The 13,251-nt window shown below is 40.0% G+C and overlaps 1 protein-coding gene across 2 annotated transcripts in view; it reads right to left on the bottom strand.

The window, feature by feature from the left end:
* Window positions 1-13,251, bottom strand: part of eif2ak4 (eukaryotic translation initiation factor 2 alpha kinase 4) — a 32,186-nt gene that overhangs the window by 16,347 nt on the left and 2,588 nt on the right. For both annotated transcript variants that reach the window (XM_061795042.1, XM_061795043.1), the window contains exons 2-22: window positions 12,814-13,207; window positions 12,605-12,720; window positions 10,244-10,346; window positions 9,997-10,170; window positions 9,305-9,385; window positions 9,073-9,218; window positions 8,899-8,999; window positions 7,424-7,581; window positions 4,639-5,177; window positions 4,132-4,247; window positions 3,734-3,888; window positions 2,831-3,264; window positions 2,688-2,757; window positions 2,516-2,605; window positions 2,310-2,432; window positions 2,098-2,202; window positions 1,409-1,472; window positions 1,244-1,323; window positions 990-1,091; window positions 864-914; window positions 62-298 (exon numbers count right to left, since the gene is read on the bottom strand). In XM_061795042.1, coding sequence (XP_061651026.1) covers window positions 62-298; window positions 864-914; window positions 990-1,091; window positions 1,244-1,323; window positions 1,409-1,472; window positions 2,098-2,202; window positions 2,310-2,432; window positions 2,516-2,605; window positions 2,688-2,757; window positions 2,831-3,264; window positions 3,734-3,888; window positions 4,132-4,247; window positions 4,639-5,177; window positions 7,424-7,581; window positions 8,899-8,999; window positions 9,073-9,218; window positions 9,305-9,385; window positions 9,997-10,170; window positions 10,244-10,346; window positions 12,605-12,720; window positions 12,814-12,942 — 3,174 coding nt within the window. In that variant the 5' untranslated portion in view covers window positions 12,943-13,207. The remainder of the gene's footprint in view (window positions 1-61; window positions 299-863; window positions 915-989; window positions 1,092-1,243; window positions 1,324-1,408; window positions 1,473-2,097; window positions 2,203-2,309; window positions 2,433-2,515; window positions 2,606-2,687; window positions 2,758-2,830; window positions 3,265-3,733; window positions 3,889-4,131; window positions 4,248-4,638; window positions 5,178-7,423; window positions 7,582-8,898; window positions 9,000-9,072; window positions 9,219-9,304; window positions 9,386-9,996; window positions 10,171-10,243; window positions 10,347-12,604; window positions 12,721-12,813; window positions 13,208-13,251) is intronic.

Consider the following 13,251-nt stretch of genomic DNA (forward strand, 5'->3'; position numbering starts at 1 on the left):
CTTATTTTTGTGCCCTAAATTTTTAAACTTTCAAAAATTACTTAGCAAGTCAACGTCCTACCTTATGAAGGTCTATATCGTAGGTGAAATCCATAACTGGTGAATTAATCTGAGCAAACAACTGTCCCACCATGCTGCGGTAAGCTTTGCAGTTGATATTGGCCATTGTGTGCTGTAACACTTCATGCAGCTCGGACTCCTCCATCTGGGGTGGAGGCAGCAGTTCACTCTTGAGCAGCTCCTGAGCAGTGGGCCGCAGTACAGGGTCATGCTTCAGAAGCCACTCTATCACCTTCCTCTGACATGACAAACACAAGATTCAACATTAACTTATTGACCCACGCAGTGCGAAATTTGTTCTGGCCCATTAGCCCATCCTGCAGCCACAACACAGAACATACAACCTAATGACAGACGTACAATAAATATGCACAATTGCGCATCATATACAAAGTGCAAAACACATGGTAAAGTTACAAGATAAATAAATAACACCTAATAAAGGTAATACAAGCGGAATACATCAATCTGTGTTAACACTGGAAGAGAGAGGGATCACAGAGAGGAAACATCACTGGCGTTGGGTTGAAACCTTGTATGGCCAAATTTGGTCAATTTCATATTTTTTCAGGAATCCATACTATTGGTTAGTTCCCTCGTGGACATGTTATTTTTACAAATTATTGACTAATCTTAACTGTTTAAAATGGCTTGTTCTGTTTGATGAGGCCATACTATTGGCTCAACAATAGTATTGCTGGTTTTTGTTTTGGTTTCCTGAAAAGTAATGGTTTTGGAGACGCAAAGTTTCTGCCTGACGCCAGCGATATTCAATTCTAATGCTGTGTCAAATCATTCTTCACCTGCGTTCCTTGTTCATATCTATCGTAGTCATCAGGGAAGTGAATGGCCTCCTGCAGGAAGAAAGGAGATGAGTTAAGTAACATGGCCCAAACCTCTTCCCATGATGAAATCGGTTGTGCACATACTGCACGGAGTTGGCTCAGGACAGAAATTCGCTCTGCCCCAGTGATCATCGGCCGGTAAGACATCTCGAAAAGGATGATACCAAGGCTGAACAAATCAACTTTCTGAGAAATGACAAAAAGATATGTACATTGTGTGGCAAACTACTGATTACAGACAAAATAGCACAGGGCAAGCTACATTTTCATGAAATTTGACGTACCCAAAAACTAAATGGTTTGCCATTGAAAATCAACTAAAAAATACAAAATCTTACTTGATTGTACATAGCTTTGGTATTTCCTTGAACTTCTGGACTAACATAGAGGGCTGTACCAACCATGCCAGTCAGGTTTCCTACAGTTGATAGTGGCGCATAAGAAAACGTGTGAGACTACATAAAACAGTGAAAAAGAAAAACAGATATTTTCAGTCTTTGCACCTGTTGGCTCCAGTTTTTGCAGTGCTGCAGAACCACTCTCTTCCACTTCAAATTTACCTGCAGCCTGGGAGAGAGAACACTTTAATATGCTAGCCATCTCATTTGGTTAACCTGCACAAACTGATGAGATACAGTGCAAGGGTGGGATTTGAAACTACATTGTACAGTACTGAAAAGGTATTTCTATGTTTTGGTGACAATATTTAGATACATACTAGTATAGTACTAAGTTGGAAAAACAAATTCAGATTTTTTTTTTTTTTTTTTTTTTTTGATCCAGCTGGATCCCAGAGGGGCAGCAGTAGCTCATCTATAAGGACCGAGGCTTTGGAACCAGTCGATAACTGTTCAAATCCCATTCCGGGCAAACGAAATTGCAACTAGATGTTGGAGAAAGGGTAGTCTGCTCCCTGACTACTGGTGAAGTGCCCTTGAGCAAGGCACAAAAACTCAGTGCCTCACAGTCACCATTTACACACACCATTACTATGCCATCTCCCAGAATGGTGGTGTGCGTTCAGTGCAACAAAAACAAGTAGCTGAATTTGTCCTTTACAACTGATGACTATAAATAAAAAAATGAACAGGTGAAGATCTATTGGTATAACTAATGAAGTTACTGGTGAGTGTAGTTGCAAAAAAAGCAGTTAAGAATGATAATGTAATGTGTTTTACAGATGAGCAATTACCACAGTGGCCGGATGGTCCGTAGCCAGGCCAAAATCACCAATTTTAACATGATCTTGGGAGTCAAGGAAGATGTTGACAGGCTTCAGGTCCCTGTGAATCATCCCCTTAGAAAGAGGAAGATAAATGTGATTCTTTGATCAATAGAAACTGAAGCATCAAAACGTATGAAAAATAGATCTGTTCTTGACAATTTAAAAGCATGCAATAAAACCTGTTCATGGATGTAAGAAAGACCGTCTAGGATTTCCCTGAAGAGCCTCCAGAGACGATTTTGGTCCTGATGCAGACCTTGGTCGATTGTGTCACGCAAAGTGCTTTTTTCACAGTATTCCATCTGCACAGCCGGCAAAATCACATGGCTTACAAGTTGGAGAGCGACATCTAGTGGTACTTGTGGTGCATTGGGTGGATGCTTACTTGTATGTACAAGCAATGCACTATGACAAAAGGTCGATCAGAGTCTGCACTTTCCGATGTTTCACTCAATGGCCTTTTGCTTGGCTCACCCTGCAGAGGGGCAAGCCAAGCATTTGTTGTATTGAATTGACAACAACACAAGAGACAAAGTGATGGCAAGAAACATTCAAACCTGCGACATCTCATCTGTGCTATCGTCGCCATTGTCAAAGATGACATCGCTGATGGAGTCAGCTGATGGCCTAGATGGCAGAAAAAAATCAACTTCAGGGATTTGTGATGAATTTGTGTCATCACATTTAAAAATTAACTCACAAAAAAGAGGCGCCGAACACATCATCCTCCTCATCGTCGTCGTCTTCATCACTTGACTGGTTTCGACCACATTTAGCACTGGAAGACCTTTCAATAGACGTGGACCATTCCACTGAGCTAGACAGGGCTGGAGGTGGTGCAATGTCCTCCACATTGTCAGCAAGGCCCAGCTCATTGAGCTGCGGCAGAGGTTTCTGGACCGGAGGCGGCTTGTCAGCAGTGCTCTGAGGCTCTGAGCTATCGGTGTGGCTCAGCACCCCCGTGGATGGCACTTCACTCCTCTCGATCCACGCATTGTAGTAGCGCACAATGTTCTCATGGTTGAGACGCGACAGCAGCGTCACTTCGCCTTTGATGCGTCTGAATTGCTTGCTGGCAGGGTTGACTTGGATGCGCTTCACAGCATAGTAGCAACCATCAAGATTATTCTGAACCTAAACATGAGAGGAAAGGGATGAATAATACACACATGCTCGTGACATCATTTCATTTGTGTTACTGTAATTTCTTGTTTATAATGCACGAGTATAATGCACACCCCCAAAACTCTTCTTCCTATATATAATGCGCACCCATGACTTTCTATCCATTGATGTATTTATATGCATTACAGTGGGTACGGAAAGTATTCAGATCCCTTTACATTTTTCACTCTTTGTTATATTGCAGCCATTTGCTAACATCCTTTAAGTCCATTTTTTTTCCTCGTTTATGTACACACAGCACCCCATATTGACAGAAAAAAACAGAATTGTTGAAATTTTTGCAGATTTATTAGAATGGAAAAACTGAAATATCACACAGCCATAAGTATTCAGACCCTTTGCTGTGACTGACTTTTGAAGATTTTTTGCGGGGGAAAAATGCACATTATACACGAGAAATTACGGTGAAAGACAATACCTTAATCACGGCACCAAAGGCCCCTTTCCCCAAAAGATGAAGTTCCTCAAACTCATTGAAGTAGCGAGAAAATTGTCTTTGCACTCCTGGACTGAATGGAGCATTAAGAATATGGCTACGTGGGATTACTGATGATGCAAAGTCCACAGCAAGCACTGAGAAAAGAGTAAAAAGGATGAGATTTGTTTCATCGTCTCAACATCACACATACTGCTACAACATAAAGTAGGTTTAATTCTTTATTAAATAGCAATCAATGATAATGTTAAATGAATACCTTTCTGACAGTGACATGAAAGCTTGGTATTACCATCTTTGCAAAGGCAGATTTTTTATTTTGTCCAGGTGTACCTAATGCGGCTGCTAAGTGTATGTCCTTATCAGATTCATATAGTCACCTTCTGGGCTACTATCCTGGAACTGAGGCTGGTTTTTAGGTGACGGAGGCTTAAGGAAGTTGTGGTCCAAGAGTTGCTGGGTTGTCCATCGATCAACATCATTCAGGCAGACGCACCTATGAAGCCACATTGTGCATCACCAATTTTGAGCATTGAGCCGCAACAATCTGGAGTATAGTGGCATTGACTGAATGACCCAAATTTTGACCACAAACTCAAACATCTACACTTAATTCTCAACAAACTCACTTTCTACAATAAATCTCACAAGAAAGCTTCATTAAACAAAGGATTTTAACATCAATATTACAAATTGTGGAGTGCAGTTATATACCATCGCAAACTACAACCACAATACAACAACATATTGTTAAAGTAACACCTCTCCAATCATTATTTGTAAATGGAGATTTTTGTTATGAGCTCCTTGATCTTATTAGAATGAACAGGTGTACCAAAAATAAATGCCTGGTGAGTGTGTATTTCTTGCTATGAATCCATACGTACTTATGGAGGAAGTCTTTGAAGTCAGCAGGCAGGTTGGAGGGCACTGTCACGGGATACTCTTTCACCTCCTTGCCTTGACTTAGAGCCAGCAGCATCAGTCCCAAGTTCCACACATCCCCCTTTTTGCCAGTCTTGGTGGGCATTGCAGTGGCCTCAGAGAAACGCACATGCGCCTGCTCGAAAATATCTTCTTTACAGATATCAGAGAATCTCTTGGATAAGCTGTAATCAGTCAATCGAACGTTCCCTTCAGAGTCCAACAGCACACTGGAGGTCCCCAAATGTTTGTGGACCACAGAGTTTGAGTGCAGGTAGTCGAGTGCAGCGAGCAGCTGGGCAGTATAATGGCAGAGTTTGTCCAGAGGGATGGGGGTGTGATTGAGGAGGCTTTGGTTCAAGTTGATGCCGGGCACATGCTCAACCAGCAGGTCCACCACGAGGGAGTCTTCCTTCTCACTGGAGTTCAGTGCCCTGAAGTGCACCAGGTTTGGGTGCTCAAGTCGCAGGAGGGAGTTGAACTCATTTTCTGCCGCATGGATCTTCAGAGGGTTCAATGTCAAGCTTACTCAACAACATTTACTTTTGTAAGGTATCAAATACATTATTTAACCACTATTGAGATTCCCAAAAATAAAAATGTTTAAGGTAAGTGTGCCATCCCTAAAAATGACAGCCAGAAGAACCATTTGAAAATTGCAACTGGTAAGCCTACGAAAAATAAAAACGTACAAAACCCACATCTAATTAAGTTGGGACGTTGTGTAAAAGTAAATAAAAACAGAACACAATAATTTGCTAATCCTTTTCAACCTATATTCATTTGAATTCACTTCAAAGACAAGATATTTAATGTTCAAACTGATGAATATTGTTTTTTTTTTTTTTTATTGTTGTTGCAAATATTCTCTCATTTTGAATTTGATGCCTGCAACACGTTCCAAAAAAGCTGGGACAGGGGCAACAAAAGATTAGGAAAGTGGAGGAATGCTCAAAAAACACCTTTTTGGAACATTCCACAGGTGAACAGGTTAATTGGAAACAGGTGAGTGTCATGGGTAGACAGAACTGCCAACCTATAAAAATTCACTTCCAGAGCAATTTGCCCAAATTTTTATGAATATCCATATTTTCAAATGTTGTCAAGCACATTACTGTAGGACAGTCCTAATCATAATTGTTAATAAAATATGCCTTCAATATTTGTGATTTGAATGTTTTTATTGCGTCAACTTTGTAATGGCGGAGGCAGTTGCAGACTGAATCAAAATACTGATGTATGAGATTTCGACATGCCATCAAAAATATCTGTGTTTATGTATTAATTCGCCTTTGGCAATTCTGTCTATTAGAGTCTTAAGCTGATTAAATCACATTAATCAAACATCAAAATTAAAATTCAGCACTCTGTTTTGCAAACAAACATAACATTGCTGATATATTTAATTGGATAGTTTATGTATGAAGACTAATTTTGGGTTAGTTGTTGGGTTGGTCCCATGTACTTGTACTTCTCTTGCATTCATATTACATATTTATATTTCCTATAGCCACAATTGCTGCTGAAATGATGCAAATTTCCCCATTGTGGGATGAATAAAGATTATCTTTTCTATTGCAAATATTTATCAATAATAATATACTTTTAACCTGCCTACATTCTGAAGTGACCATGGGCAGTGACGTACTAATTAATTTCCGGTTCAGATACAACGTCCTGTGTGGACATGTATTATTTATATTTCTAAACTTGTACATCTGTGAAGGCACCAATAATTCTGAAAGATACATACAGGTTTTGGAGCGACATCTGCTGCCATCCAAGGAACTTCTTTTTCAGGGACGTCACTGCTTATTTCAGCAAGACAATGCCGAGCCACATTCTGCACGTGTTACAACAGTGTGGCTTTGTAGTAAAAGAGTGCTAGACTGGCCTGTCAGCAGTCCAGACCAGTCTCCCATTGAAAATGTGGGGAGCATTATGAAGAGCAAAATATCAAAACGGGGACCCCAGACTGTTAGCAACTGAAGTTATACATCAAGCAAGAATGGAAAATAATTCCACCTACAAAGCTTCAACAATTAGTGTCCTCAGTTCCCAAATGCTTATTGAGTGTTGTTAAAAAGAAAAGTGATCTAACACAGTTGTAAACATATCCCTGTTCCAGCAGCTTTGGGGCACGTTACAGGCATCAAAATCAAAATGAGTGTATATTTGAAAAAAAAAAACAACAACAACAAAAAAAAGGATTATCAGTTTGAACATTAAATAACTTGTCTTGTTTGTCCATGCAACTGAAAATATGTTGAAAAGGATACGGAAATCATTGTAGTCTGTTTTTATTTGTTTTACACAACATCCCAACTACATTGGAATTGGGGCTTGTATTTACACTGTATGAATATTGAACCCAGAGACTTTAAGCTTCCCATATCCTGACACCACTGACCAATAATTCCGTCAAGGATCGAAGAGGATAAAGACGTGACAAGAAATGTACTGATTTGTCCTTTCTCCTCCTCCTGTCAAATTGGATCTTATAAAAGACAAAGTAGTGATAAATAACTAAACTGAGATTGGCAAAACGAAGACAGCAAACAACGAATTTGTCCATTGGCCTTCTTGCTGCTCGCCAAATCAATGGTTTTGACTTTTGACTATTGTAACCAGTGGAGTGCTGACAAGGAACTACGACTGAGTTAGACGACACACTGAACAAATGCCAAACCCCATGTGAACTTGGTACATGGCAGCACTACAAGAATAAAAATGTCTCTCTGTACTTGCCTGCTTTTTGCAGTTCTCAATTTTTCCTTTCTCCTGGCTGGTGAAGAACTTTCCCATTTTCTTGTTCCAGCGCAGTGACCACTCATAAATTACTGCAAAGTCACCTGAATTCACCTCAAACCCATTATAAACGTTCCGGCCAAGACTCTCGCTCTCTCCTGTAATATTACCATGCACAATTAATGAACAGTCAGCATTTGGAAGAAAAATCTCCAGTGTTAATTTTGTTGACAAAAAATGTTCCATCATAGTCAACGACTTTTTTATCTGCCCAAACAAAACAAAAAACGACATAAAACTGCATTTCTGGGGACTGGGCCAATGTCACAATGTATTAACATTTAATACAAATGAGACAGAAATGTCTACCAAAGACAAGATCCATTCAGAAATAATTTTGTTTGAAGAGGTGGGAGGAATGACAAGAGAAGTAATTAGAAATAAGGTAAGGAAGTTAAGTAGCCAGTTTGAGCTAGAATGTAGGGCTGGTTAATGCCTGGGAACGCATGTTCAAGAAACACGACCAACTTGAAGAGACATTTACAGTCCAGTCATCCTGAAATTCACAAACCGTTGAGCATGTTAAGTAACTAAAAAGAATACTTATCAATCATTTAGCATATAAAAATCTGCTAGTCCAGTGACTTTCCCACTGTTTTTCTAACCCTGCGCCGTTTGCGTTTGTTTTCAACGTAGGCTCTGATAAATCACTTTGTGGATCTACACAGGGCATGTTTGTGTCACAGTGTCAGAGACTAGAACTTATATTTTTTTCTTTTTAATACTACAGTTTCACTGATTCAGACAGAGCTGGCCTGATGGAATAATATCTTATGCACCTGAATGTACTGATGGCACTGCTGATTTTACAGTTTTACAGGTAAATAAATGTTTGGTCCAAATAAGTTAGAGCTGTGTTTTTGTGTAAATTGCATAGTCATAGCTTAATGTTCCTTAACAACGTCATAGGGGTTTCATTTCATTAAGTCAGTGGTGCCAAAGATTTTACACCAAGTACCACCTCAAAAAATACTTGGCTCTCCAAGTACTACCATGACCAACATTAAAGTGTACTAAGCCTAAGTGTTCATCAAAAACATGACAGGGGTTGAATACTTTGAAGCTGTATTTAAAAATGTGAATCACTGTAACATTATGCAGTGTCAATATTAACACTGTGCTTTAAAAGGACAATTTGCAGTTTATAAAAAAAAAAAAAAAACTTTTTGTATGTTTAAACTGTCTGTATGAACTGACAGTAGAATATTATTAAAATTATCTTTTGAAAAATCAATTTAATTGACTGTACATTCCATGACTATAATCTTATGGTTTTTCGCCAACTACAACTAGACAATTTAGATGACAAAGTCATGACTAAAAGTAAATATAATTTTTGTCGAAAGACTGACTAGAACTAAATCAAAATTGTATGTCAAAATTAACACTGGTAATCTCACGGCTGCTGTTCTCACCTAAATGTCTCCCTCTCAGGACAGTGAGTTCTCCAAAGGTACTGCTGATGAAGTGAAGACGCTCCTGCATGTGTGAGTTGTCTTCACTGATTGTCTCACATCTAGCAGGTGAATAAAGAGGATAACTGCAATGCTCTTCCTTCAAAATAACCTTGAATTTGAATATTTACGTACCTGTGACGTGTACTTGAGGCATTCCGTCGACGGTTTGGGACTGCTTTCTTGGTGTCTGTGATGTCAGAAGGAGTTCCACATGAACTGGGTGGGCTCTTTCCCAATACGCTAGTAGGGATTAGTTGCTCCATACTCTCAAATCGCTCCTGTTAAGATTATGCCCAGCACAATGTGTATCAAAATAATGAGCTAAATTTTGTGTTGCGAATTTAAATTTCTGAAGCTCTGAGACCTGTTTGGCAATCTCCTTTCTCCTCTTTTCCTCTCGTTTTTCCTCCTCTCGTCGATGGATTTCAGCCATTATTTCTTTTTCCTACGAGGAACAACAACATTTGTCACTTATCATTCCAACACAATTTATGGAAACATTGTAAAAAATATATATATATTAGCTGATTAGTGATGGGGGTCAGCACTGTAAATATTGACATTTAGCACAGATTTCTTTTCCCAAAAAAGTATTGAAAATGGAACCAATGTAATATAAACGTGAATGCTTACTATTTTCCATTCTAATTCATAAATACATTCGGAGAGCATCTTTAAGGTTGGAAAAAGAGGAAATGGTCATTTTTTTCATCATGAAATGATGAGTGCGGCACAGGAACCTAGTGGTTAGCATGTCTGCCATACAGTTGCGAGGCTCTGGGTTTGAAAATCAGCTACGGCCTTCCTGTGTGGAGTTGCATGGTGTCTTCGTGCTAGCATGCGCTTCCTCGCACATTCCAAAAACATGAATCTTAGATTAGTACAACCCTCTGTATTTTTCATAGGCGTGAATGTAAATGGTTGTTTCTCTCTATGTGCCTTGCAATTTAGTGCTGACCAGTCAAGGGTGCACACAGCCTCTTGCCAAAAGTGAGCAGGGACAAGCGGTATATACAAAAAAAAAAAACATATGGCTGATAAAACGATCTTGCTAACCATGTCCTCCTCTTGCTTGCGCCGTTGGTCTCTCCTTTGCTTCTCCTCCAGCTCTCGTGCCTCCTGCTGTCTGCGAAGATTCTTCAGCATCTCTTCGTGGAAGGAGCGCGGAGGAGGTTTGTTGTGCTCGCTCAAGAATCCCTGGATATGATCTGCCAGCTCATAAATCATCACCTGGGTGTCGAGGGGCAGGAGTACACTTGTCAGACAAGAGCATCTACGTTCATGTGTGCGTGTTCACTCTCACCTCTCCACATCGTGCCGCTGCCAGTTTGGTGAGTTCATTCTGGAGGGTCTGCAGGTTATCATTTGACAGACCTTTGACATTCGTCAGCTCCAGCTCTGGAGGCCTGTGGTTCAACCATGGGAGATGGCAAATAATCACTGAAGGCCAATTTACTAAACACTTTCTCTTTATACAGTGCACCCTCAAAACTAAAACACTATCCATTCCAAGAAGTTGTTCAACCTTTGATCAAGTTTGGCAATTAGAAATAATGATTGGAAAATAACTGAATAGAATTAACAGGTGCAATTTGTTGAAATGAATCCTCCCCAGGGGTCAAAGGTCAGCCATCATAAACGCTTTAACCAATGGCTGGGCAAATGGGTATGAATGTGAGTGCGAATGGTTGTTTGTTTATGTGTGTGCACTGCGATTGGCTGGCGACCAGTTCAGGCTGTACCCTGCCTCTCGCCCAGAGTCAGCTGGGATAGGCTCCAGCACGCCCGCGACCCTAGTGAGGATGAGCAGTATGGAAAATTGATGGATTTATATTTGCTAAATGCCAGAATATTGAGGGGATTTTTTTGAGACAAATATATGTAATCAACATTACCGCTACCTCAGACGTGACAATGTTTTTAGCCATGGCTGTATTTATTTTTATTTATTGTTTTTTTATTTTTTAATATATTATTTAACTTGTTACTAATTTTGGTTATTCTTTTGAGTTATATAAACTTGAGCTTTGGTAGTTAAATAAGTGCTAAGTTTCGAAATCAATGAATAATCGTGTTAATTAATCGTGATTTCAATAATCAAAATGATTATTATTTTTTCCATAACTGCCCCGCCCAACTTGAACGCATCTGAATTTCTTACTTTTAGGACGTATTTTTCCATTACATTTTTAGATCATATTTGTTCATTTACCAAACCATTTAGGGCCACCTTCCTTAAGATAAAAAAAAAAAAAAAAAAAAAAAACATGGATTCTCAGTAATCTTTAATATTAGAAAGTAGAAAGTATCGTCGTCAGCATCAGGATGAATGATTAGCTACCATTATTGCAGATTTTCATTTCCTACCCCATATCACCTCCTGCTTCCATGAGTGTAATCTCTCACAAACAATCCAATAGATAGAATCCTAATTGTACCGGTCTTGAATCTGAGGAGCTTCTTTCTTCTACACTGCAGGGGTGTCACGAGTGGGCCGTTATGACTGTGAAACCGTATAAACGTAAAATCCCTTCATTGTGTTATGAGTACATATACTATATTGCCAAAAGTATTCACTCACCTGCCTTGACGCACATATGATTTTTAGTGATATCCCATTCTAAATCCATATGGTTTAATATGTTGTTGGTCTACTCTTTGTAGCTGTAACAGCTTCAACTCTTGTGAGAAGGGTTCTAACAAGGGTTAGGAGTGAGTTTATGGGAATTCTTGCCCATTCTTCCAGGCCATATTTGGTTTAGGAGTGTGTTTATCACCATTATTTCAAAAGCGCATTTTGTGAGGTTACGAGAAGGCCTGGCTCACTGTCCACTCGAAATCAACACAAAGGTGTTCTTTTAGGTTGAGGACAGGACTCTGTGCAGGTCAATCAACATCATCCATAACAAATGCTCTCATTCATGTCTTTATGGACATTGCTTTGTGCACTGGTGTACAGACATGTTGGAACAGAAAGGGTAATCCCCAAACTGTTGGACTGTCCAAAATCTCTCAGTATGCTGAAGCATTCAGAGTTCCTTTCACTGGAGCTCAGGGGCTAATATTTTGGACATTTCCAAAATGACTGTGCATCAACTGGTCTGCACAATCCTGACCTCAAGCCTATAGAACACTTTCGGATGAATTAGAGCGGAGACTGAGAGCCAGGCCTTCTTGTCCAACATCAGTGTGTAACCTCACAAAATGCACTTCTGAAATCATGGTCATAAATACACTCCTAAATCTTGTGGAAAGCCTTTCAAGAAGAGTTTTAAGATGTTAGAATTGCAGAGGGTGGACAGATGTCATATTAAACCCTATGGATTAAGAATGGGATGTCACTTAAATTCATATCTGAGTCAAGGCAGGTGAGCGAATACTTTTGACCATATAGTGAATGACCCTAGGTCTGGAGTTTAACGCGTGGGCTATTCCCCTCAGTAGTATTTTTGAGTTGGGTCATTTTACTGTTTTAAACCGTGTAGTCCAAAACTAATGCCATATGGAATTGCCTGGAGAAGACATATTGATGTAGGGGGTGCAGGCAACGACAACTGCGACATACTTTGATTTACATCTTTACAGCTGCTTATGGCAACCGGGGACAATAGGGGGAAAATAAATACACAACTAAATAAATAAATAAATCAATCAAAGCACTCACACGTCTGGGTAGTTGGTTGGGCATTTGACCTGAAGGTCCACTGTCACGTAACATTCTTGACTGTGGTTCAGGCCTTTAGGGCGCAAACAGAGGTGCACCTCAGGAGGTCTTTTGACCTAAGAGGAGGCAGAAAGTGGGACATGAGAACAAGTACAATATTTGTTTGGAGGGCGTGTTCTCCAATGGTAATGGTGGTACGTCGCAGTTACCTTCCACGGATCATTTTGTCGCAGATCCTGGAAGTCTTCTTCGAAAATGGATGCGAGCGCCTCCAACTCATTTTGCTGTTGGACCGTGTGGTCATCTGTGGTCTCTGTGGGAAATAATTGAGCGCTCATTCTCCTTCCGCCGCGTCTACATGGCAGCCCTCCTCAGCCCTGTGACTTTCACACTCAGCCGAGAAAGCGGAAGGCGAGTCTTCAGTAAATCTCCTAGCCGCCCCTTCGCTCACTCAACTTTAAGCTTTTCACTCCTTTTTTTTTTTTTTAAACTCAAACTAGAACTTAGTTTCTTAGCCGCTCGGTAACAGTGTTTTGTCGCGTGTCCGTCGCACGACCCGTCGCAGGTGTCGACGTCATCACGGTCCCTTCTCAATTATGAGCACTAGAGGGCAGCAAAGAGAGGAAAAAGAGACCATTAGTAGACTT

The sequence above is a fragment of the Phyllopteryx taeniolatus genome, chromosome 13, assembly GCF_024500385.1.
Source record: "Phyllopteryx taeniolatus isolate TA_2022b chromosome 13, UOR_Ptae_1.2, whole genome shotgun sequence".
In the NCBI taxonomy this organism is placed as follows: Eukaryota; Metazoa; Chordata; class Actinopteri; order Syngnathiformes; family Syngnathidae; genus Phyllopteryx; species Phyllopteryx taeniolatus.